The following is a 26,108-nucleotide window of genomic DNA, read 5'->3' on the forward strand; positions in this document are numbered from 1 at the left end:
GATCCTAGGGTCACATGCGTCTGGGTGCAGAAATATTTCTGGCGCCCCCACATGGGCGTGGTCATTTTACTAACTCCTCCACATTTACCGCCAATGCCCCAGCACTGTCAGTGTGAAAGGGTGGAGGAATGGGCAGGGGCTGTGTATCCTATGCAATCTATCATGCAATAAAACATCTAGAGCAGGGGCAGCCCAGAGCACATGTAAAGGGATGCCATCCTCCTGCACACAGCACACTGAACACTGTGACTAACCTTGGTTCTGTCTCTGTGCAGCCCGAGATAGAGATGGGAGGGGGAGGCATTCCAACTGGGGTTGGTGGAGGCTGTGCAGGATCCAAGACTCCCAGTGTGAGGAATTCATTCCTGCGCATCAGCACTCAGCAGCCACTGAAAACTAGAACCCTCTGGAAGGTCAGGAAGAGGAGCGGCCCCTCCCCCGAGCACTGCCAGGCTGGACGGGCTGCCCTATGTTCACACATCAGTTCTGGACGGACACACACCTATGCTCAGAACACTAGTTCTGGACAGACACAAACAAGGAGAGAAGGAGGGAGGGGAGAACTCTGGCACTTCGGCGCCCCCACCTCTGCAGGCGCCTGGGTGCAAAGCACCCTGTGCACCCTGCCTAGGATCCGCCCTGCATGTATGCAGCCTCACCAGTGGCCATCAAATGCAGCCTCAAAAGCTGCCATCAATGAATGTTTGCTTGCCTCCATGTATCCGGGAGTTGGGACAAAGACACATTTCTCCGCCAACGATGCGCCTCTCACACTATGTGCAAATGGAGCTCCGGCTGCCTGCTGATGCTCAGACTTAGGCCATGTACACACGGCCGAACTTTCCATCGGGAAAAGCTCAGCCGGAATTTCCGACAGGAAAAATAGAGAACCTGCTCTCTAAGACCGTTGGAAATTCCGACAGAAAAAGTCATATGGGGCATACACAAGGTCAGGATATCCGACGAAAAGCTCCCATCTGACTTTTTTTGTTGGGAATTCCGACCGTGTGTACACGGCATTAGTTGCTTGCTGCAGAGAGAAGAGAGTAGGAACACCAGTGGCCGGGCGCCCTAGGCAGCATGGGTGCCCTAGGCGGCTGCCTAGTTTGCCTAGTGGTAGCACCGGCTCTGCCCTCAACCCTACGGCACACCTTTGGAATGAATTGGAATGCTGACTGTAAGCCAGATTTTTTCCAGCATCCGTACCTGACTTCAACCCTACTCAACACATTTAAGATGAACTAGAGCACCATTTTTTTTTTTTTTTTTACTGCAGTTGTTTATGATGCGCAGTGTTTTATCAAACTAAATGAGGGTTTACATTTACTTTAACCACTTTCCGCCTGGCCTATAGAAAAATGACGGCCGGGCGGTGGTTCAGTTATCCTGAATAGACGTCATATGACGTCCAGCAGGATAACAGCTGCCGCGCGCCCAAGGGGGGCGCGCATCATGGCGATTGGTGGTGTGGTGTGTCAGTCCGATGGAGGCTCTTTACCACGTGATCAGCTGTGTCCAATCACAATGTAAACAGGAAGAGCCATTGATCAGCTTTTCCCCACTCGCGTCTGACAGACGTGAGTAGAGGAGAGACGATCGCCTGCTCTCCTGACAGGGGGGGGGTCTGTGCTGATAGTTTATCAGAGCAGCCCCCCCTCGGATGCCTTCCCAGGACCACCAGTATTCCACCCAGGACCATCACGGATGGGCATCCACACTGGACCACCAGATATGCCCCCTAGACAACCAGGGAAATTCCAGTCTGTGTAAAGGCAGCTGCCAACCAGTGCCCACTCAAAATTCCTACCAGTGCCACCAGGGATCAGTGCCCATCAGTGCCATGTATCAATGCCCATTAGTGCCCAGCAGTGCCGCCCATCAGTGCCGCCTATCAGTGCCACCCATAAGTACCCATCATTGCAGCCTTTCAGTGCCCATCAGTGTCGCCTATTAGTGCCCACCAGTGCCACCCATGAGTGCCCATCAGTGCCACCTATCAATGCCCATCAATGCTACATATCAGTGCCACCCACCAGTGCCCATCATTGCCGCATATCAGTGCCCATCAGTGCCACCTCATTGGCGCCGTCTCATTGGTTCCGCCTTATCAGTGCCGCCTTATCAGTGCCCATCAGTGAAGGAGAAAACTTACTTATTTACAAAATTTTAAAACAGAAAAAAATAAAAACTTTAATTTTTTTTCAAAAATTTCTGTCTTTTTATTTGTGTAGCAAAAAATAAAAACCGCAGAGGTGATCAAATACCACCAAAAGAAAGCTCTATGTGTGGGAACAAAATGATAACATTTTTGTTTGGGTACAGTGTAGCATGAACGCGCAATTGTCATTTAAACAGCGACAGCGCCGAAAGCTGAAAATTGGCTTGGGCAGGAAGGGGGTGTAAGTGCCTGGTATTGAAGTGGTTAATTTCTCCAAGTTTCCATTGCTCATGGGGCCTAAGGACAGGCGGAATAACCTGCATTCTGAAGAACAGGGTATAACCGACTCTCCTCAGACGTCCTCTTTACCTGCAGCTACGGATTTAAAGCCACGGGATGCTTTGCTTTTCATCTCCCGGTGGGTGGACATTAACACGTGCGTACACACTTTAGTCACATATTCGATTTTCCGCTCGGGCCTCCATATGCTCACTGTGTTCATATAAACAGGTCTAAGATGAAAGATAGACGCCCTGTGGGGCCTACTCTGTGTTTGGGCGCTTACCATGCACATTACAATTAAACCCCCCCCCATAATAAGCCAGAGCTTGGTCTGCACACATCTGAGTGACACAATTAGTTGTGGAGGAATAGCACAGATTTTTTGGAGGACCCGGGAGTAAAGGAAACCTTCACTGCCCTCTTGATGAGGGTTTCAACTGTGCCAAGTTACTCCCCTGGTCTTTCATCAAACTGGGTGTGACAGGAGTCACTTTGGGTGGGGGGTTTGTGCAACTCAGCTTACATTGGAGAGCCCTGGAAACTCTGGCCCAGATTCTCAAAGGGCTTATGACGGCGTATTTCCAGATACGCCGGCGTATCTCTGAGTCTGAGCGGTCGTATCTATGCGCCTGATTCTTAGAATCAGTTACGCATAGATTTCTAATAGATCCGACCGGCATAAGTCTCTTACGCCGTCGGATCTTAACTGCATATTTACGCTGGCCGCTAGGGGCGCGTACGCTCATTTACGCCTAGAAATATGTAAATCAGCTAGATACGCGAATTCACGAATGTACGGACGGCCGACGCAGTACAGATACGCCATTTACGTTAGGCTTTTCCCGGCGTAAAGTTACCCCTGCTATATGAGGCGTACATGCGGCGTACCAATGTTAAGTATGGACGTCGCTCCCGCGTCGAATTTTACGTTGTTTGCCTAAGTTGTCCGTGAATGGGGCTGGACGTCATTTACGTTCACGTCGAAACCAATACGTCCTTGCGGCGTACTTTGGAGCAATGCACACTGGGATATTCCACGGACGGCGCATGCGCCGTTCGTGAAAAACGTCAATCACGTCGGGTCACAAGTTATTTACATAAAACACGCCCCCCTGTTCCACATTTGAATTAGGCGGGCTTACGCCGGCCTATTTACGCTACGCCGCCGCAACTTACGGAGCAAGTGCTTTGAGAATACAGCACTTGCCCGTAACGTAAATAGGAAATTACGCCCGCACAAAGATACGCCGAGCTACGAGAATCTGCCCCTCTGTGTCCAGCTTCCCCGGACCCTCTTATGTGTAAATCACCCTGTGTCTCTAATAGGGGCACAGGGTGAATGAGAACCCCACTATGATCTGTGCTAGTCAGACTCAATGTTGTATATATGTATATATTGTGTGTTGTCTCATGCTGTTGTGGACTCTTTGCTGTGATCGTTTGGGGTGTGACTGTATTCTATTGTTCTATTGTGGCTGTCTGCCTTAAAGGGGTTGTAAAGGAACAATTTTTTTTTCCTAAATAGCTTCCTTTACCTTAGTGTAGTCCTCCTTCACTTACCTCATCCTTCCATTTTGCTTTTAAATGTCCTTATTTCTTCTGAGAAATCCTCACTTCCTGTTCTTCTGTCTGTAACTCCACACAGTAATGCAAGGCTTTCTCCCTGGTGTGGAATATCGTGCTCGCCCCTCCCTTGGACTACGGGAGAGTCAGGACGCTCTCTACGTTGCAGATAGAGAACGGAGCTGTGTCTTAGTCGGCGTCCTGACTCTCCTGTAGTCCAAGGGAGGGGGCGAGCACGACACTCCACACCAGGGAGAAAGCCTTGCATTACTGTGTGGAGTTACAGACAGAAGAACAGGAAGTGAGGATTTCTCAGAAGAAACAAGGACATTTAAAAGCAAAATCAAAGCATGAGGTAAGTGAAAGAGGACTCCACTAAGGTAAAGGAAGCTATTTAGGGGGAAAAACTTGTACCTTTACAACCCCCAGGGCCGGATTTGCTCTCCCTGCCGTCCCAAGGCCAGGTTCTGCAATGCACCTCCTCCCCGCCAACCGAACCCCCCCCCAAATCAACGGAGAATGGCAACCGGATGGCAGGGGCGGCACGGTTAGTTCACATTTTTTTTTTACCACTTTTTTTCTTTTTATTTATTTATAGCTTGTCACTTACTTTTTTTTATTCTTGTATAATTTTCTTATTATTTTTCTTATTTTTTTACTTTTTAATTACTTTTTTATTTTATTAATTTAAATATTATTTCTTATTATTTATTTATTTTTTTATCAACTTTTTTTTCACTTAACTTTGTTGCTATCACTCAGGAGAAAACAATTCCCTGTGGGATAGCAATTGGAGGTGACATGTTCTCTTTATTGACACTGTCACCTCCAAAACAGGAGTCCTAGCAATGTGCTAAAACTCCTGTCACAGCTGAGATGGGAAGAGCACAGCTCTCCCCTCTCACTGTGTACATCGGCAGCAGGAACAGGAGACTCGGTGGCCGGGGGGAGGACGGAGTCCCGAAGGCAGAGCCAGCAGAGAGAGGTATGTGGGGTGGGGGGAGAGGGGAGGATGGACGGGAGCACACATTTTACAAGTGATTTCGGCGACATCGCCGCAATCACTTGTTAATGAGCGAGCGGATTCCCCCATAACTTACTGCCCCGAACTGTATGTTCCGGGCGTCGGGGGACTCCATGCCACTGCCCTGCCGCCCCAAGGCCTGGCCTCAGTGGCCTTGTGGGAAATCCGGGCCTGACAACCCCTTTAACTATTATTGGATGTGTAAGTGTATTTGCTGTGAGGAAAGAGGGAGGGGACTCCTCCAGCAGCCCCCCTGCTGATAAGACTGTTTACCGATGAGAAGTTTGAACACACCTGACTTGTGTGTCCATTGTCATTGGACAGTTTAACCCGCCCTGTTTTCCAAGGGTGGAGGGGGGGGGGGGAGTGTTTTGAAGTGGGATATCTGTGTAATATGTGCTTAAATAAAGTAGTCTGCTGGTTTTTACCCTACATTGGTGTTGTCTGGTGACTGGGTGGGCTAAAGAGTCTTGGATGGCGCTGGTTCTGGACAGAGGAAGCATTGACGGCGGACATAGTCCTGGGTTCGTCACACTGAGGAAGCACAATAAGCCTCTGCTTGGTGAGGATTTGGGTGTAGCAGGGTCTAGTCTTGCCTTGAGAAGACCTTGTGTAAGCTCTTTGCTTCACAGGTTGCTGTGTAGCTAGGATTTAACTCAAGGGAGGTCCAATATTTGATTCCTAGGCTTTGCTGAACGAGGATGTAGTGGTGGAAGGTTATTGACCACCAGAGTTACTGCTTGCAAGTGCCCTTGTCTGGGGTGTTCTGTGGTTCTGTAAACATACCGGGATCTGTCTGAAAGGTGGTGGTCCCCGACATGGCTACCCGACTCTGCTCCGGAGTAAGTCCAGACCGAGGACTGGTATCATTAGGTGCGGGAAATGGGTTCAAATCCATGTGCACGGGATCCAATGGATCACAGAATCCAAATGGTGACTGACCTCTGTCAATGCCATTATAGTCTGTGAACGAAAAAAAAAAAAAAACATGTATGGCCATCATTAATGACGTCAATAGAGATCCCAAGATACCATAAATTATGTACACATTGTTCTTCACTGTCTGGTCAATGGGTACAAGGAGATGTAAAGTCACTATCACTCCAGGTGTACACTACACACATTTATTGTTAAAACAGTGATGGATAAGTCAGAAATAGACATAGTTTTGGGGCCTCCCAAGTTCCTTTTCTCAATCTTTCATGACTATGTTGCCTTGAGGAAGCTCACTATGTCTCCTTGAGGACAGAATTATGTTAGGCCCCCCGAAATGTTGGCTTTCATCTACTGTAGTCACTACAAGCACCCACTGATTACAGTGGTCCAGACATGTACTGGTCATCGGGACTACCGGGAGTTTCCCGGTGGGCCGATGGCTCAGTGGGCCTTTCAGGTGCAGCCCTGGAGCTGCTCCTCTCTGACAGTGAGTGATTGCGATTTCACTCCTGTCAGGAGGAGCAGCTGCCATCACTTGCTGGAGTGAGTATTAGCCTTTCTGCTCCCTCCAGCCTGCAGGGGGAGATAGATAGCCGGCAGACTTTCCCTTTTCTCTTCCCTTATCACATTTGCATCAGACAAGAGTCTTCCCCAAATTGTAACAACAGGGTTGGAAGGACACAATCGTCTACAGTCCCTGTGGGAATTTATGCCCGTTTAGCCAAAAGGGAATCTTAAGGTCATGTACTGATGTTAAATGTGAAGACCTGGTTAGAATAAGGACTGAGGTCCGATCTCTTGAGTTCCTTGACACCAAACTGGTAAAACCATGTCTTTATGGAGCCAACTTTGTACACAGGAGCACAGTCATGCTGGAACAGGAAAGAGTCTTCCCCAAATTGTTACAACAAGCTTGGAAGGCCACAATTGTCTACAGTTCCTGTGGGACACAGGAACACAACAGGCTTGGAAGGACACAACTGGCTACAGTTCTTGTGGGAATTTTTGCCCATTCAGCCAAAAGAGCATTGTGGAGTCAGGTACTGATACGGAATGAGAAGACCTGGCTCAGAATAAGGGCTGAAGTCAGAGCTCTTGAGTTCCTTGACACCAAACTGGTAAAACCATGTCTTTATGGAGCCAGCCTTGTACACAGGACCACAGTCATTCTGGAACAGACAAGAGTCTTCCCCAAATTGTTACAACAGGGTTGGAAGGACACAATCGTCTACAGTTCCTGTGGGAATTTATGCCCGTTTAGCCAAAAGGGAATCTTAAGGTCATGTACTGATGTTAAATCTGAAGACCTGGTTGGAATAAGGACTGAGGTCCGATCTCTTGAGTTCCTTGACACCAAACTGGTAAAACCATGTCTTTATGGAGCCAACTTTGTACACAGGAGCACAGTCATGCTGGAACAGGAAAGAGTCTTCCCCAAATTGTTACTAGTGTTGAGCGGAATACGCCATATTCGATTTCGCGATATATCACGAATATATAGTCGAATATTCGTGAAATATTCGCTAAAATCAAATATTCGTGATATTTAAAAAAAAAAAAAATTGCGAAATTTCGCTAATGCAAATTTTTTTTTTTTTTTTTCTGATTGGCTCTGATGCAAAAGAAGGGCGGAGAAAGTATTCTCGAATATTCGGAAATCGAATATTCGGAATATTTTATCAAAAAAAAAAATGTTGTGAAATATTTTGACAACTGTGGTAGGAGAACTCTGATTGGCTCTGATGCAAAAGAAGGGTGGAGAAAGTATTTGCGAATATTCGGAAATCGAATATTCGCGAATACTTTCTCCACCCTTTTTTTGCATCAGAGCCAATCAGAGTTGTCAAAATCTCGCAATCAATTTCGCATTAGAGAAATTTCGATAAAATATCACCAATATTCGATTTCAGAATATTCGCGAATACTTTCTCCGCCCTTCTTTTGCATCAGAGCCAATCAGAGTTCTCCTACCACAGTTGTCAAAATATTTCACAACATTTTTTTTTTTATAAAATATTCCGAATATCCGATTTCCGAATATTCGAGAATACTTTCTCTGCCCTTCTTTTGCATCAGAGCCAATCAGAAACAAACAAACAAAAAAAAATTCGCAAAATGTTCGCAATAAATTCGCATTTTTTTTTTTATATTCGGAATAGCAAATATTGGCCGCGAACTTCGAGATATTCGCGAATACTCGAATATGCCATATTCAAGCCGAATATTCGCAATACGAATATTCGTGAGTAACACTAATTGTTACAACAAGCTTGGAAGGCCACAACGGTCTACAGTTCCTGTGGAAATTTGTGCCCATTCAGCCAAAAGAGCATTGTGGGGTCAGGTACTGATGTTGAATGAGAAGACCTGGCTCAGAATAAGGGCTGAGGTCAGATCTCTTGAGTTCCTTTTATGTGTCTATAGCTTTTCATCTATATTTGTGTGCTATTTTCATTAGTATATACTCCGTAAGATGAATGTTTTCCGACTTTGGCCCTTCATGTGTGTTATTTTTAGTGGTGCGGAAATTTCCTTGGGGGTAAGATTTTCTTTGTGGTTAGGAATGGAGCAAAAAGTATTTTATTCAAAGAAAAAATGGTCAGGTTGGAAAGCGGAGCTAGATATGGAGACGTTTTTTATTTTATTTACAAAGAACTTTTTATCACAATGAATACTTTGGTTGTTACAGAGATCACAGACCTGGCACAGTAATGAAACACAGGTCAGGAAGTGTCTACATTTATGGACATCTGATCCTCCCTTTATTTAGATGCCAAGTAACAAGGTACATCAGAAGACATACAAGGCCCACGGGGCAGCGCTATGCTTCACACGGCAGCCTTGCAGTACTGTGGTTCTTGGCTTAAATTTTACTGGCTACTCTTTTCTGCTTGGAGTTGGTATATTCTCCCCCCCCCCCCCATATTTGTGTTGGTTAAAACAGTATGCTGACAGGACTAACTAACTTCTCCCTTGCAAAAAGAAAATTGTCCTTTATTTACCAGGACAGTCCCACATCTTAGCCGTTTGACCAGGAGGGGTGTAGATAAGAGGGGGGATAGGGGGGTCCAAACCCCCCAGAGTGACTGCTGACAATTGCTGTGCTCCAGAAGCACTGCAGCTGCTACTTCTGCTACCTGTCAGCTCAGACGGGCAGAAGCAGTTAAGAGGAAGGGAGGCTCTCTTAACCACTTCAGCCCCAGAAGAATTGGCTGCCCAAAGACCAGGCCATTTTTTGCGATTCGGCACTGCGTCGCTCTAACTGACAATTGTGCAGTCGTGCGATGTTAAAAGCAACCAAAATCGACGTCCTTTTTTCCCCACAAAGTAGGAAGGAGCTGTACTGGGGAGAAATATTTACTGGGGGGGGGGGGGGGGAATCTGTACTGGGGGGGGAAGGAGATCTGTACTGGGGGTAACTATATTGAGGGGGATCTTTAACGGGGAGGAGGAACTGTATTTGGGAGAGTAATCTGTACTAGGGGGAGATTTTATACTCCGAAGGAGCTGTATTGGGGGAAAATCTTTTCTGGGGGTGATCTGTATTGGGGGAAGGGGAGCTCTACCAGTGCATTACACACTCTTGACCCTTGCACTCTGTATGTTATACACTCCTGACCCATGCGCTTTGTACTATATCCACTCCTAACCCCTGTTAGATTACTGCTTGGAGCACAGAAGTTCAATAATATTTTTTAGGTACGAGGACTGTGCCATATGTGGAGTCAGTAGACTGAAGTTTTAAGCCCCTCACATTGTTAGCCAATGTTGCCGCACTGCGCATGCGGTCTAATTATTTTCCTTTAGGTGCCCGAGGCTGAACTCCCCACCCCCTCTGAAATGATCAACCGCCTTACCGACCGCCGTTGCTGTGTCCTAGGCTGTGTTTCGGGATCACGGCATGAGCCTTATTTGAGTTACTGCACGGCAACACTGTAGTAGGAAGGAGCTGTACTGGGGGGAAATATTTACTGGGGGGACGGAGATCTGTACTGGGGGTAACTATATTGAGGGGGAACTTTCAATAAGGGGGATCTTTAATGGGGAGGAGGAACTGTATTTAGGAGGATGGAAATCTGTACTATTGAGGAGATCTGTAGTAGGAAGGAGCTGTACTGGGCAGAAATATTTACTGGGGGGGATCTGTACTGGGGGAAGGAGATCTGTACTGGGGGCAACTATTGAGGGGGAACTTCAATGGGGGGATCTTTAATGGGGAGGAGGAACTGTATTTGGGAGGATGGAAATCTGTACTATTGGGGAGATCTGTAGTATGAAGGAGCTGTACTGGGCAGAAATATTTACTGGGGGGGGGGGGTCTGTACTGGGGGAAGGAGATCTGTACTGGGGGTAACTATATTGAGGGGGAACTTTCAATAAGGGGGATCTTTAATGGGGAGGAGGAACTGTATTTGGGAGGATGGAAATCTGTACTATTGGGGAGATCTGTAGTAGGAAGGAGCTGTACTGGGCAGAAATACTTACTGGGGGGGGGGGGGGATCTGTACTGGGGGAAGGAGATCTGTACTGGGGGTAACTATTGAGGGGGAACTTCAATCTTTAATGGGGAGGAGGAACTGTATTTGGGAGATAAGTAATCTGTACTAGGGAGGAGATCTATACTCGGAAGGAGCTGTATTGGGGGAAAATCTTTACTGGGGATCTGTATTGGTGGAAGGGGATCTCTACTAGTGCATTACACACTCTTGACCCTTGCACTCTGTGTGTTATACACTCCTGACCCCTGCTCTTTGTACATCCACTCCTAACCCCCTGTTAGATTACTGCTTGTAGTAGTAACTCAGAAAGGCACTAATTGGAGGGATCCAGTAATTGAGTGGGTGGTCCCTGCCTATTTAGAGGCGGGGTCTGCAGATAGATCACCGCTTCCCCAAAGAGACCTTCTCTGCAACATGTTGACAGGTGACAGGCTTTCCTGCTCAGACTGTGGTTGTTTTCTAAAGAAAACCAACCCGTTAGGCTGGTCAGAATGCCCCAATGCTTATTCAGAATAAGACACTCATCAAAAGAGCGCCATGAGCGACATGGGCTCCAGACAGGCCGAGATGGCCCTTAATGCGAAAAATTCAATTTTATGCAAAGCAATGCAGAAATTCACCAGGGGATTTTTCTAAAACTCGCCGAGTTCTGCACTTTACAGAAATACGCAAGCTTGCTAGTAATTTAGCTGACAAATGATAAAAAAAAAACAGAGTGTGATCTTGATGAACAAACCAGTGTAAATTAGCAAAGAAAGTTTGTGTAATTTGGAGGAAAATACAAAAAAACCTGAAGCAAACTGCCCTGATTTCAAGTAGATCAAACCCCATAGTTGAAAATCCGATATTAATATATTAACCGGTTCCCGACCGGCTAACGCAGATATACTGCGGCAAAATGTCTCTCCTGGGCGAAATCCCGTATATATACGGCTTTGCCTAGGAGAGCCACCAGAGGGCGCACAAGCACTTCCGGGTGGCACGCACGCCCCCTGCAGTGCTCGTGCGCCCTCTGGTGGCTCTCCTTGGCAAAGCCGTATATATACGCCGCCGTAACTTAGACAGGCAAGTCCCGTGTTCAGAAAGAATTTGCGCCCGAAGTTCCAGCGGCGTAGCGTATATGGGCCGGCGTAAGCCCGCCTAATTCAAAATAGGCTGGTAGGGGGCGTGTTGTATGCCAATCACTCGTGACCCCACGTATTTGACGCTTCTAACGAACGGCGCATGCTTTAGATGTGAACGTAACTTACGCACAGCCCTATTAGCGTACGACTTACGCAAACGACGTAAACGACGCAAAATTCGACGCTGGCCCGACGTCCATACTTAACATTGTCTACGCCTCATATAGCAGGGGTAACTTTACGCCGGAAAAAGCCTTACGTAAACAGCGTAAATCAATGCGCCGGGCGAACGTACGTTTCTGAATCTGCGTATCTAGCTCATTTGCATATTCTACGCGTAAATCGACGGAAGTGCCCCTAGCGGCCAGCGTAAATATGCACCCTAAGATACGACGGCGTAAGAGACTTACGCCACTCGTATCTAGGCAACTGTGAGGCGTATCTGATTCTATGAATCAGGCGCGGAGATGCGATGCCTCACACTCAGAGTTACGACGGCGTATCTGGAAAATACGCCGTCGTAACTCCTTTGTGAATCCGGGCCTATAACATTTGCCCAAACCAATCAATATACACTTATTGCAATTTTTTACCAAAAATATGTAGAAGAATACATATCGGCCTAAACTGAGGACATTTTTTTTTTTTTTTTTAAATTGGGATATTACTATAGCAAAAAGTAAAAAAGATAGGGGGCCAGATTCTTAAAAGGCTTACGACGGCGCAACGCCATTTGCGCTGTCGTAAGTCCTAATCTGGCCCGGCGTATCTATGCGACTGATTTTTATAATCAGTTACGCATAGATATCCATTAGATCTGACAGGCGTAAGGCTCTTACGCTGTCAGATCTTAAATGCAATTTTTTTTCCCGCCGCTAGGTGTCGCTTTGTCGTTTTCCCCGTCGTCTATGCAAATTAGCTATTTACGCGAGATTCCCGAACGTACGGGCGGTCGACGCAGAGAATTTACGATGTTTCCGTAGCCTTTGCGACACGTAAAGTTGCCCCTGCTATATGAGGGGCAACCAATGTTAAGTATGGCCGTCGTTCCCGCATCGAAATTTAAAAAAGTAGGTCGTTTGCGTAAGTCGTCCGTGAATGGCGCTGGACGCCATTTACGTTAACGTCTAAACCAATGACGTCCATGCGACGTCATTTAGCGCAATGCACGTCGGGAAATTTTAGGGACGGCGCATGCGCAGTACGATCGGCGCGGGAACGCGCCTAATTTAAATGATCCACGCCCCCTACCTGGATCATTTGAATTAGGCGGGCTTGCGCCGGAGAATTTACGCTACGCCGCCGCAACTTTACAGGCAAGTGCTTTGTGAATCATGCACTTGCCCGTAAAACTTGCGGCCGCGTAACGTAAACGAGATACGTTACGGCCGCATAGTTTTACGCCGATCTACGAGAATCTGGCCCAGTGTTTTTTTTTTTCAAATTTGTCACTCTTTTTTTGTTTATAGTGCACAAAAGAAAAAACGCATAGGTGATCACTCCCTAGGACACACTTAACCCCTTCCTAGCCCCCTAGTGGTTAACCCCTTCCCTGCCAGTCACATTTACACAGTAATGAGTGCATTTTTATAGCACCGATCGCTGTATAAATGTGAATGGTCCCAAAATAGCGTCAAAAGTGTCCGATATGTCCGCCATAATGTCGCAGTCACGATAAAAATCGCTGATCTCCGCCATTACTAGTAAAAAAAAAAATATTAATAAAAATGACATAAACCTATCCCCTATTTTACAGATGCTATAACTTTTGCGTAAACCAATCAATAAGCGCTTATTCCGATTTTTTTACCAAAAATATGTAGAAGAATACGTATCGGCCTAAACTGTGGGAAAAAAAAAATTTGGAAGATTTTTTGGGGATATTTATTATAGCAAAAATAAAAAATATTGATTTTTTTTCAAAAATTGTCGCTCTATTTTTGTTTATAGCGCAAAACATAAAAACCGCAGAGGTGATCAAATACCACCAAAAGAAAGCTCTATTTGTGGGACAAAAAGGACATCAATTTTGTTTGGGAGCCACGTCCCACGGACCGCGCAATTGTCAGTTAAAGCGACGCAGTGCCGAATTCGCAAAAAGTGCTCTGGTCTTTGGGCAGCCAAATGGTCCGGGGCTGAAGTGGTTAAGGAAGTTATACAACGAGGCATGATGCTTTCCAAAAAATTGATTTACACAAACTTCAGATATAAAGGTTTAAAAACTAAAAAGCATCTGTAAATAACCTTCTGTAGCCAATAACAACCTGCGCCATGTTAACAGCTGCATTGGTTGGTACAGGCAACACAGAGGCTTCCCTTTAAGACGCTTAATAAAAAACAAAATAAGAGAAAACAGTTTAGCGTTTCTGCAGGTTGCGTTGAATTTTGGAAGAAGCCCAAAACTTTCTCTACCCCTCCAAGCATGAAAAAACTTGCCTAAAATTCTTCTGACATTCCTCCCTGCTTATTCCCACCAGTTAAGATTTTCATATCACATATATTAACCCTTCAATGACCAAGCAAGAAAATTTCACAGCCAGAAAACCCATGGAGCCTTTAATAAAATGTTAAAGGGGGAGGGGGGGGCAATGCATTCACCCAGCAGAATAACCTGGGGCCAGATTCACGTACACCGCCGCAAGTTTTCATCGCAAGTGCCTGATTCACCAAGCACTTGCGTGAAAACTTACGCTGGCAGCCTCCGGCGTGTGCCATTTAAATTAGGCGCGCTCCCGCGCCGGCCTTACTGCGCATGCTCCGTTTTGAAATTCCTTCCGTGCTTTGCGCGAAGTGACGTCATTTTTTCGAACGGCGACGACGTGCGTAGCGTACTTTCGTATTCCCGGACGTTTTACGCAAGACAACATTTTTTTTACATTTCGACGCAGGAACGACAGCCATACTTTAAACAGCACATACGTGTGCTGACTAAAGTTAGGGCAGGTCAAACGACGACTAAAATTGCGACGGGAAACTATACTAGCGACGATGTACCGAAGGCGAAAATCCGTCGTGGATCGCCGTAACTGCTAATTTGCATACCCGACGCTTGAATACGATGCAAACTCCACCCAGCGGCGGCTGCGGTATTGCATCCTAAGATCCGACAGTGTAAAACAATTCCACCTGTCGGATCTAAGGCTGCATTCACACCTAGGCGACAAAACGCCTGAAGCGCGACGCTCGATACGCTGGAGGGGCGAATTTCCATTGCTGTCTATGAGATGGTTCACATCTCACGCCGAACGCCGTACGCCTGCCGCCTGAAAACAAGTCCCGGACCCTTTTTTTCAGGCGGCATTGGCGTTCGGCCATAGACAGCAATGGAAATAATTTGCGAAAAAAAAAAAAGTTCAAGAAATCGCGGCAAAATACGCCGAATACGCGGCGTTACAATGTGAATGCAGCCTAAGGGCTATCTATGCGTAACTGATTCTATGAATCAGTCGCATAGATACTCTGAGAGATACGACGGAGTATCTCCGCTGTGAATCTGGCCCCTGGTTCTTTTTTATTCTGGAACCCACACAGGAGGAATAAGCAAGATAAGACACTACTAGCTTATGGGCAGTTTTTGGGTAATTTGCGGCCATTTTTAGGCATTTGGCTAAGGCAAGCCTGAAGAACCCAGAAAGACCCTATGGCTGAAAAAGGCTGGAATAGATGTATCAGCAATATTAGAAAAACGTTCATAGAAAAAACAAAAGGGTAAGAGAATAGCTTAAGGCATAAGTCAACTCTAGCAGTCAACTATAGATATCTAACTTGGGTGTACCAAGTGGGAGTGAAGGAGATGTGACCCTTAGTATCAAGAAAGCATGGCGTGGCATCTGGGGTTGCCACTTTGGCATAGGGTGAAGGGGTTGGACCTGAACTTTGGTCGAGGCTAAGCTGACAACCACTCATCTGAAGACCTTCAACCCTTATGCTGCGTACACACAATTGGAAATTCCGACAAGAAAAGATTGATGTGAGCTTTTGGTCGGAAAGTCCAACCGTGTGTTGGCTTCATCTGAATTTTTCTGTCGGAATTTCCGCCAAGAAAAATTTGAGAGCTTCTCAAAATTCTTAAGGCCCCGTACACACGACCGAGAAACTCGACGGGCAAAACACATCGTTTTGCTCGTCCAGTTCCTTGTTCGGCTGTCAGAAAACTCGTCGAGCCAAATTTTCCCATTGCCCAACGAGGAAATAGAGAACATGCTCTCTATTTGGCTCGACGAGTTTCCCGACGGGTTTCTCGTCGAAAAGTGTACACACGACCGGTTTTCCTCGGCAGAATAGGTCTCCCATCGAGTTTCTTGCTGGATTCTGCCGAGAAAACCGGTCGTGTGTACGGGGCCTCACATTTTCCGACAAGAAAAGTTCTTGGTGGAAATTCCGATCGTCTGTATTCAATTCCGACTCACCAAAAACCATGCATGCTTGGAATCAAGTCGACGCATGCTCGGAAGCATCGAACTTAATTTTTCTCGGCTCGTCGTAGTGATGTACGTCACCGCGATTTTGACAGTCGGAATTTGGTGTGACTGTGTGTATGCAAGACAAGTTTGAGCCAAGGTTCCGTCGGGAAAAAAAACAAGGTTATCTTTTCGGATTTTCCATTTGTGCGTACGCGGCATTAGGCTTAGAAGAGCCTAAGGGCTGAAGAGAGAGTTGACCACTCACTTCCCCTTTTTAGGAGGATGGTCATTACAGAGGTTCATTTATTGATGTATGTCCTCAAGAAGTTTTTTTGGGTTAGTTTAATGTCTTCCTGACGTAAGGATGGGCTTTTTTTAGACAATGTCAGGTTGGGCCTCGTACACATGGGCATGTGTGCTTGGGGCATGCAAACCATTAGTGGTCCATTAAGAAGGGCAAATCTAAGACAGTCAATTTGCAATTTGAACTGCTAATGCAATGTGGACCACAAAGTCAAACCCAAGATAGAAAGTTTGTAACCTGAATGTCTAAGCACAAGAAGGACTATCAATTAAAACCAAAGATAGCCATTCTGTAAAATGGACTTCTAACAAAAGTTGGACCACTCATTCAAGTTTAAAGCAGCTATTTTGTAACTTCAACTGCTATCATAAGACAGACCATCAGAAAAAACGATTGCCGCGTACACACGGTCGGAAATTCCGACAAGAAAAGTTTGATGTGAGCTTTTGGTCGGAAATTCCAACAGTGTGTAGGCCCCATCAGACTTTTTCTGTCGGAATTTCCGACAGCAAAAATTTGAGAGCTGGTTCTCAAATTTTCAGACGGGAAAAGTTATTTTTGATCATCGGTATGCAATTCCGATGTGCAAAAAAACACGTATACTCGGAATCAATTCAACACATGCTCGGAATCATTGAACTTAATTTTTCTCGGCTCGTTGTAGTGTTGTACACAGTGGCGTATCTAGGGTATGGCAGCCATGGCAAGTGCCATGGGCGCCATATGAAGGGGGCGCTGTTGAGTGGCTGGGCAGCAAGGCTTTTACCAGGGTCTGAGGGTCTCTTCTTCCCTCCTCCTGAGCATAGGCAGGATCTCCTTTTCAGCACCTTTGCTAATGGACAATGGCAGCGCTATCCCTACTGTGATCAGCCACAGCCCTCCCCTGTTCTCCCAGGCTCTCCCATTCCATCTGGTCGGATTGGCAGTGCACAAAGAAGGAGGAACATCAGTTTCTCCCTCTCCTCTGTGAAAACTGAGGCCTTAGGTGATGAAGATTTCATCACTTCCAGTATTGGTTCTGCATTTACCTGGCCTTGGAGGACAGAGGAGGGATCAGGGGTCTAATAAACCCCAGATTTTTCCATAAAGAGATTATGTCACTACCCAAGGTATCACAAGGGATGATAAATATCACTTGTTTTGTTGTTTTTTTTTTTGTTAAGGTTATCTTAACCACTTGCTTACTGGGCACATAAACCCCCTTCGTTCCCAGGCGAAATCTCAGCGTCCGGCACTGCGTCGCTTTAACTGACAATTGCGTGGTCGTGCGACGTGGCTCCCAAACAAAATTGGCGTCCTTTTTTCCCCACAAATAGAGCTTTCTTTTGGTGGTATTTGATCACCTCTGCGGTTTTTATTTTTTGCGCTATAAACAAAAAAAGAGCAACAATTTAAAAAAAATATATTTTTTTTTTACTTGTTGCTATAATAAATATCCCAATTTTTTTTTAAAAAACTATTTTTTTTCTCAGTTAAGGCCGATACGTATTTTTCGACGTATTTTTGTAAAAAAAAAAAAAAAAATCGCAATAAGCGACTGGTTTGCGCAAAAGTTATAGCGCCTACAAAATGGGGAACAGAATTATGATTTTTTTTATTATTTTTTTTTTTTACTAGTAATGGCGGCGATCTGCGATTTTTATTGGGACTGGGATATTGCGGCGGACATATCGGACACTTTTGACACAAATTTGGCGCCATTCACATTTATACGGCGATCAGTGCTATAAAAATGCACGAATTACTGTATAAATGTGACTGGCAGTGAAGGGGTTAACACTAGGGGGTGAGGAAGGGGTTAACTGTGTAGCCTGGGTGTGTTATAACTGTGTGGGGGGAGGGGGGTGACTGGGGGAGGGGACCGATGCTGTGTCTCTATGTACAAGAGACACAGATCGGTCTCCTCTCCTCTGACAGCACGTGGAGCTCTGTGTTTACACACAGAGCTCCACGTCCCTGCTGTCACCTGCCGTGTCACCGACGATCGCGTGTACCCGGCGGACATCGCGGCCGCCAGGTACACGCATCGGGTCTTCGGCGATGCGTCGGGACAGTTTTTACCCGCCGCGCGCCACCCAGTGGCGCGCGCGGGTAATGCACATAAAGGCCGTTTTTAAACGGCCACTTGGCACTTGAGAGCCGCGCTGCGGACGTATTTCTTCTATAGCGCGGATCTCAAGTGGTTAAAGATGGGTTTCGAATGTTTAGACAGGGGCACAGTTTCAGTGCTTGCCATAGGCACTATTTTCACTAGATACGCCTCTGGTTGTACGTCACTGCGTTCTTGACGGTGAGAATTTTGTGTGTCCATGTGTATATAACACAAGTTTGAGCCAACATTCCGGCGGAAAAAAATCCACGGTTTTCTTGTCGGAATTTCCGATCGTGTGTACGCGGCATTAAAGAAGAACTGGAGGCATCAGTAAAGGAGGCTTATAGCTCGTCAGGCCTTTTTTTTGCCATCTGTCTTCTATTGGGAAGATTTCCCTAGACTTTCGCAACAGGAAGTGAAAGGTAATCCTTCCAAAGTAAGGTAATCCCTAGTAGTCACCAGAACTAGGGTCCCAACTGGAAGATGTCCCCTCTATTCCTGTTCTGGTGACCACTCAAAATTTAGGATTTTCTTTCATTTTCGATGATAACGGTCACCAGGACAAATGGAGAAGTTAATCTCACTAATAGACAGCAATAAAAACCTGGCAACTGTTCTAATCCCCCAGTGGCGTTTCTAGGGGGTGGCTACTGGGGTCCATAGCCCAGAGTCTCTTACCTAGGGTTGGCTCTGGGCTCCATCTCCTCAGCTGGTGGCCAGGGGAGGAACATGACTAGTTAACGTTATAAGGCACAAGTTCTTATCTATATTCAGCAGTTCCGAAAATGTAATCATTGTCCCGACATCCACTTCTATACCAATCTGCCGAATAATGAAATTGTCGGGAACCGCAGCGCAAGGATTACTCCGCCGGGACTATTTGATGATTTTTGGGCTTGGGCGGTGTAATCCTTAAGCTGCGATTTCCGGCAATTATATTGCCTGGCAGGTTGGTATAGACGTGGACGTCGGGACAATGATTAAATTGTCGGAGCTGCAGAATATAGATAAGAACTGTGCCTGTGTGCCTGATAATTTACTAGTTATGTTCCTCCCCGGCCACCAGCTGAGTAGATGGAGCCCGGAGCCCAGTCCTGCCTGGATCACCACACAAGGTAAACACTTGAACTGAAGGGTTAAACAGTCCTAATGCTTCCCCTGGCCCCTAGCTGAGCAGAAGTTTTACTTTTTATAATTGCTGCAGACAAGGGGGGATGTAGGGCTCTAGGGCTCTCTGGGGACCCTGATGTAAGGTTGGGGGCTCTCTGGGGATCCTGATGTAAGGGGGGGGGCTCTCTGGGGATCCTGATGTAAGGGGGGGCTCTCTGGGGACCCTGATGTAAGGGGGGGCTCTTTGGGGATCCTGATGTAAGGGGGGGCTCTTTGGGGATCCTGATGTAAGGGGGGCTCTCTGGGGACCCTGATGTAAGGGGGGGCTCTTTGGGGATCCTGATGTAAGGGGGGGGCTCTCTGGGGACTCTGATGTAAGGAAGACTTTCTGGGGACCCTGACGTAAGGAGGAGGCTCTCTGGGGACCCTGATGTAAGAGGAGGCTCTCTGGGGACCCTGATGTAAGGGGAGGCTATCTGGGGACCCTGATGTAAGGGGAGGCTCTCTGGGGACCCTGATGTAAGGGGAGGCTCTCTGGGGACCCTGATGTAAGGGGAGGCTCTCTGGGGACCCTGATGTAAGGGGAGGCTCTCTGGGGACCCTGATGTAAGGAGGAGGCTCTCTGGGGACCCTGATGTAAGGGGAGGCTCTCTGGGGACCCTGATGTAAGGGGAGGCTCTCTGGGGACCCTAATGTAAGGGGAAGCTCTATATATACAGACATACATGTATATTATATACATGTGTAATTGTGTATGTCCGCCCAAGTGTATGACTTTATTTACTTCGCTGCTATGGGCTCTAGCCCCAGATCTTTTGTAGACTTGGCAACACCCCTGACTCTACCTAAAACTTAAAAAAAAAAAAAATGTGCCTTCACTTTACTTTAAGGCAGCCATCCTTTAACCCAAACCACTATCGCTCCAAATTCAAACCTATGGCAGCCATGTTTAACCTGAACATCCAACAAGAGGGGGACTACCAGCTCAGAAGGAGCTGGCAGCGTTGCTAGACATAAACTGCGCACAGCAAAGAATTGTACAAGCCGATGACTTAAATCTCCAGCGTCCTTTTGGTCTATAGCAGTAATCAAATCTTCCTTTGACGCCGGCGTGTGATAAACACTGCACAGAAGACCATTACGACGTCCTCTGAAAATATTTGCCTTCCATACACGATTGCTCCTTTGACTGCTAATTTCTGTAACTCTGTATAACATTTCAGCCTCCGCAAGTCCTGATGTTTGTTTATTTAAGACTGAAAACCAGGATATGACTGCATCGGATTTCTGAAAACAAATTAGAATGTACAGTAAGTAACATTCATTTTTCTTTTTATAAATTTAGAATCTCGGCAATGTGATGGGAGGAATTTACTTTTCCCTGCAGAGAATAAGAAAGCGCGGCTTGATATTATAAAAGAGGAACTGGGCCGCCGAAAACCAGATGTAGGAAAAAAGTTAAAACTGGAGGGCATTAAAGAAATTCAGTTCAGGATGCCTTGATTATCTCCAATTCTACTGGCATCGCAAACACAAATTCTGGCTTCGGTCCTTGATGACCCCGATTCATGGAAAAGTTGTGCACGTGCTGTAGCGCGATCCTCTCTAAGGCCTCGTACACACGACCGAGTTTCCAGCAAGAAACTGGGTTATTTTTTTTGCCGAGGAAACCGGTCGTGTGTACATTTTTCGACGAGGAAACTGTCGAGGAACTCGTCGAGCCAAAAAGAGAGCATGTTCTCTTTTTCCTCGACGGGAATGGAGAAAATTGGCTCGCGGAGTTCCTCGACAGCCTAACAAGGAACTCGACGAGCAGAACGATATGTTTCGCCCGTCGAGTTCCTCGGCCATGTGTACGAGGCTTCACTGATAGCTGGAAGCTACCAATTAAAGCAGGGGTCTCCAAACTTTTCAAACAAAGGGCCACTTTATTGTCCTTCAAACCAGACTCACACCAGACCTTAATTGTCTTTTTCTTTATTGTCCTTCAGACTTTAGAAAGGGCTGGATCGTGGCCAGTGGGTGCAGAAAATGTCCCGGGCCCAGCACCAGTAAGAATAAATGTGGCCTCAGGGTTGGTGGTCAGTAGGAGGAGGAGAAGTGCCCCTATCAGTAGGAGGCATAGTATCCCACCATTGATATCAGTAGAAGAAATAGTGCCTCCTTGTTGGTTTCAGTGGAAGGAATAGTGCCTCATATCAGTTGGAGGAATAGTTCCCCAAGGGCCCACATCTGGCCCTCGGGCCACAGTTTGGAGATCCCTGAATTAAAGGAAGGAACTGTATGGGAAACCTACAGACGTACTTCTATATATCCTGCAGAAGAGGAGAATGGGGGCGCAGTATATTCGCTTGTGGGTAGGTTCAGCATGACGTGGTGGGTAGAAACCACATGGAGTCCAAGTACAGTAAGGCTCCATTCACACCTAGGCGTATTCACGCCCGACGCTCGATACGCTGGAGGGGAGAAATACCATTGCCCTCTATGGAGATGGTTCACATCTCCACGCCGAACGCCGAAACGCCGAACGCCTGAAGCTCAAAACAAGTCCAGGACCCTTTTTTTCAGGCGGCTTCGGCGTTCGGCATAGGAGATGTGGACCTGGGGGGTCATGGGGGTTAAAATCGTGGCGTTTTATCGCCGCAAATCGCGGTACAAAACGCTGCAATTCGCGGGACAAAACGCCGCCATTAGGTGTGAATGCAGCCTAACAGGAATATATTTAGCTAAATTTCAGCAGTACACAACAGGCCCGGTGGGGAGGTAACACTTACAAGTTGCAACAGTGACAGGACAGTAGACTGGAGACCTGAAGATGCCAAAAGTGTCTGCCACGAGGAGAAGAATGAGGCCTGGTCGGTCTGTACCCAAAGGGGAGGCTTTCCAGAGGGTTGGCGTGGTCCCTGCACTTTCCCTACTCCTCTGGAACCTTTTCCTTTTACTGTACCTATCAAAACAAGTGACCTGACCCTACACTTGCAAAATGTGTGGCAAAACCGGGAGCCAGGGTCTTAAATAGATTCTGCAAGACCCAAGATGGCCACCAAAGTCACATGGGGTTTCAGCATCCAATTGGATAGCTGCCTCTCTGTGACTGAGGAAACCATAGAGGAACCAGGTACCTCTTCACTTTCTCCCCCATCTACATTGCCGCTGCTGATGAGCGCCACTTGCAGTGGAGAAAATAGATTGCACCTGCCTATAGGCTTGAACCACATGCACAAAGCTCATCTCCAAGAAGGAAAAATTGTATTACCTAACAATTACCTAAAACTCATACGACAGCTGGGCTCCAAGTCCTCTTATTTTTACTAGTCTGTAGTGTGGGAAGTTCTGGTCTGCAGTGCTCATGTCACTTCCGGGTCCCATGGTCCTCACAGAGCTCTAAAGCCTTGCACAACTGGGGGGGGGGGGGGGGGGGGGGGGGGGGGGCAGATGCATATACTGGCCGCCTTCTACTGGAAGAAGGGCATTACATAAAAGAATATTGAAGTATGGCTTTTTTGAGGTTTTAAAGGCTTTTTCTTTCACTGCCTGTGTGAGGTATCATGTTTCAGTATAGCAGCAGACTCTTATCACTAACTCTTTACATACCTGGCTCAGCCTGCATACAAGCCATTTTTTTTTTTTCACAGTAACAAGTGATTTCAGTGTCACAGCCTCTCCAGCAGCACCCCTCCCATCGAATGGAGAATGTGTAACTAAAGATGGCGCCTCTGCCCAGGACTACCCCCAACTTGGTGACGCCCAGATCCTGGGGACAAACTGGCTGCATTTGAGGGGGGAAACTGGCTGCATTTGAGGGGGAAAACTGGCTGCATTTGAGGAGGAAAACTGGCTGCATTTGAGGGGGAAAACTGGCTGCATTTGAGGGGGAAAACTGGCTGCATTTGAGGGGGAAAACTGGCCGCATTTGAGGGGGGAAACTGGCCGCATTTGGGGGGGGGGGAACTGGCCACATTTGAGGGGGGAAACTGGCCGCATTTGAGGGGGGAAACTGGCCGCATTTGAGGGGGGGAAACTGGCCGAATTTGAGGGGGGAAAATGGCTGAATTTGAGGGGGGAAACTGCTGCATTTGAGGGGGGAAACTGCTGCATTTGAGGGGGGAAACTGCTGCATTTGAGGGGGGAAACTGGCTGCATTTTTGGGGGGATACTGGCTGCATTTGGGGGGAAACTGGCTGCATTTGAGGGGGCAAACTGGTGGAGTTTGATGGGCACAGCGGCTGCGTTTATTGGGCACAGTGGTGGCAATTGATGTTTTTTTTTTCAATTTGTTTGCACCCCCCCAAAAATTTTGAGCACCAGCTGCCACTGCTCACCAGACAATTAGTCTGATCCAAAACATTCTCATCCTCATCTTCACAGACCATTCTGGTAAATTAGGGTATACATCGACAATTGTCCCATCCTTATGTGTCTGGAATGCGGCATTAGAGACTAGGCTCCAAATTCCTTTTGGTACCATCTGGCATCGTGCATTGGTCCCTACACAAATCTGGAGGACTCTTACCCCATCTTCCATCCCCCAAAGCAAACTCTCACATGAACTGTCTCCTGCACAGGTTGATCTATAACATGGCTAGATTAATGTAAAAACCAAGACCATTGTCTTCTTGCAGAACCTTTTCAATTGCTAGGAAAATAAGCAGCAATCAAACTTACAAAATGGCCTTCGGCGAAGACTTTACAAAAATATCTCTTTGCCAAAAACCCAGTAAAAGGGAATGTACTTTTGGTTTGTTTAGTGTGGTGTCCATAATTCACTCTATGTCCAGCAGCTGAGTAATGGCAATACCAGTAAACTGCAGAGCAAGGACCTTGAACAAAAACAGACAGTAAATATCTCCATGTTGTGCTGGAGAATTATGACCCGTAGGGGGACGAAGCAGTGACTAGAAGGGTGAAAAAGAGCGCAGCCTTCGGCATAGTCAATATCATATATCAAGCAGCATCCACCTCCCATCTGGGTCATCCATCAGCCTTGTCCTCCAAAGTCAGGACAAAATTAGTATTAATGTTCAGGCCTCTTAGCAGGTCACTCAGACAAATCAATGCGAGATAGAACAACAGACCCCTATAGTCTGTAGATCATGGTGGAAAGGGGGAGATTTATGAGGACCAACATGTATTAAATAAACCTTGAAAGTGAAGACAAGGCTGCAAGAGGAGTTGTTTTTCCTTTGAAAGCTGTAATGTGATCCGCTCTGTCCTTTCTTTTTTTACAGAGTGGTCTCAATAGATGGAAAACTCACCGTCTAAAAATTCAGTCAGAATAGGACAATGAAGCATGGAGCTTATGACATGGCTCCACCACTAGCCTCATGGACAGTTCCATAGTTATTCACTTTGGCATAGCTGCACATTTAAAATAGTTAGTTGATGAAGCAAGGGAGGGTTAGAACATCCCTTAGATGTCTGCTGCTGGATTTGCGGTCACATTCTGTCCCAGTGGTCACCTGGGGTCTTTCCAACAGGACATCTTTCCCAACAGAGACCAAGATGGCAAAACAAGTGGAGGTTCTATCTCCTCCCTGCTCTATGCAAAAATGTCTTGAAAAAACAAATCAGGGAAGGGTTAGAACATCCATCAGATGTATGCTGCTGGACTGGTGACCTGACCCTACAATTGCAAAATGTGTGGCAAACCGGGGAGCCAGGGTCTTAAATAGATTCTGCAAGACCCAAGATGGCCACCAACGTCACATGCGGTTTCAACATCCAATTGGATAGCTGCCTCTCTGTGACTGAGGAAACCATAGACTGTTCAAATGATCACCTAATGTCTCTCCAACAGGACATCTATCCCAACAGGGTCCAGTACGGCAATAAAAATAGAGGTTCTAACTCTTCCCCACTCTATCCCCAAAAAAAGTCCTAAAACTTAAATATTACTTTCAGGTTGGCCTGATTCTTTTGCCACACTAAAAACAAGGTATATGGGGTGGGGTTATAACATTCATCAGATGTCTGCTGCTGGCTTTGTGGTTACATCCTGTCCCAGTGGTCACCCGAGGTCTCCAACAGGACATTTTTCCCAACAGAGTCCTAGACAGCAATACAAATTGGGTTTCTAACTCCTCCCCACTCTATGCAAAAATGCTTTGAAAAAAGCGGGAATGGTTAGAACATGTATAAGATGTATGCTGCTGGATTTGTGGTCACATCCTATCCAAGTGGTCACCTTAGGTCTCTCCAACAGGACAACTTTCCCAACAGAGTCCTAGACAGCAATACAAATGGAGGTTCTAACTCTTCCCCACTCTATCCAAAAACAATGTAAACCATAAAAAGTCCTAAAACCTAAATATTACTTACAGGTTGGCCTGATACTTTGGCCACACTAAGAACAAGGTATATGGGGTAGGGTTAGAAAATTCATCAGATGTCTGCTGCTGGATTTGTGGTCACATCCTGTCCCAGTGGTCACCCAAGGTCTCCAACAGGACATCTTTCCCAACAAAGTCCTAGACAGAAATACAAATGGAGGTTCTAACTTCCCCACTCTATGCAAAATAACATAAAAAAAAAGCGGGGAAGGGTTAGAACATCCACCAGATGTCTGCTGCTGGATTTGTGGTCACATCCTGTCCCAATGGTCATCTGAGGTCTC

The 26,108-nt window shown here is 46.6% G+C and overlaps 1 protein-coding gene across 4 annotated transcripts in view; it reads right to left on the minus strand.

Moving 5' to 3' along the window:
• NCOA1 (nuclear receptor coactivator 1) overlaps positions 1-26,108 on the minus strand; it is a 299,593-nt gene that overhangs the window by 28,275 nt on the left and 245,210 nt on the right. For 3 of the 4 annotated variants that reach the window (XM_040348119.1, XM_040348117.1, XM_040348118.1), the window contains exon 12: positions 5,814-5,990. The exons of the other annotated variant lie outside the window; for it this stretch is intronic. In XM_040348119.1, the coding sequence (XP_040204053.1) occupies positions 5,814-5,990 (177 nt within the window). The remainder of the gene's footprint in view (positions 1-5,813; positions 5,991-26,108) is intronic. 4 annotated transcript variants of the gene reach the window in all.

Source organism: Rana temporaria, chromosome 4 (assembly GCF_905171775.1).
Source record: "Rana temporaria chromosome 4, aRanTem1.1, whole genome shotgun sequence".
Lineage (NCBI taxonomy): Eukaryota > Metazoa > Chordata > Amphibia > Anura > Ranidae > Rana > Rana temporaria.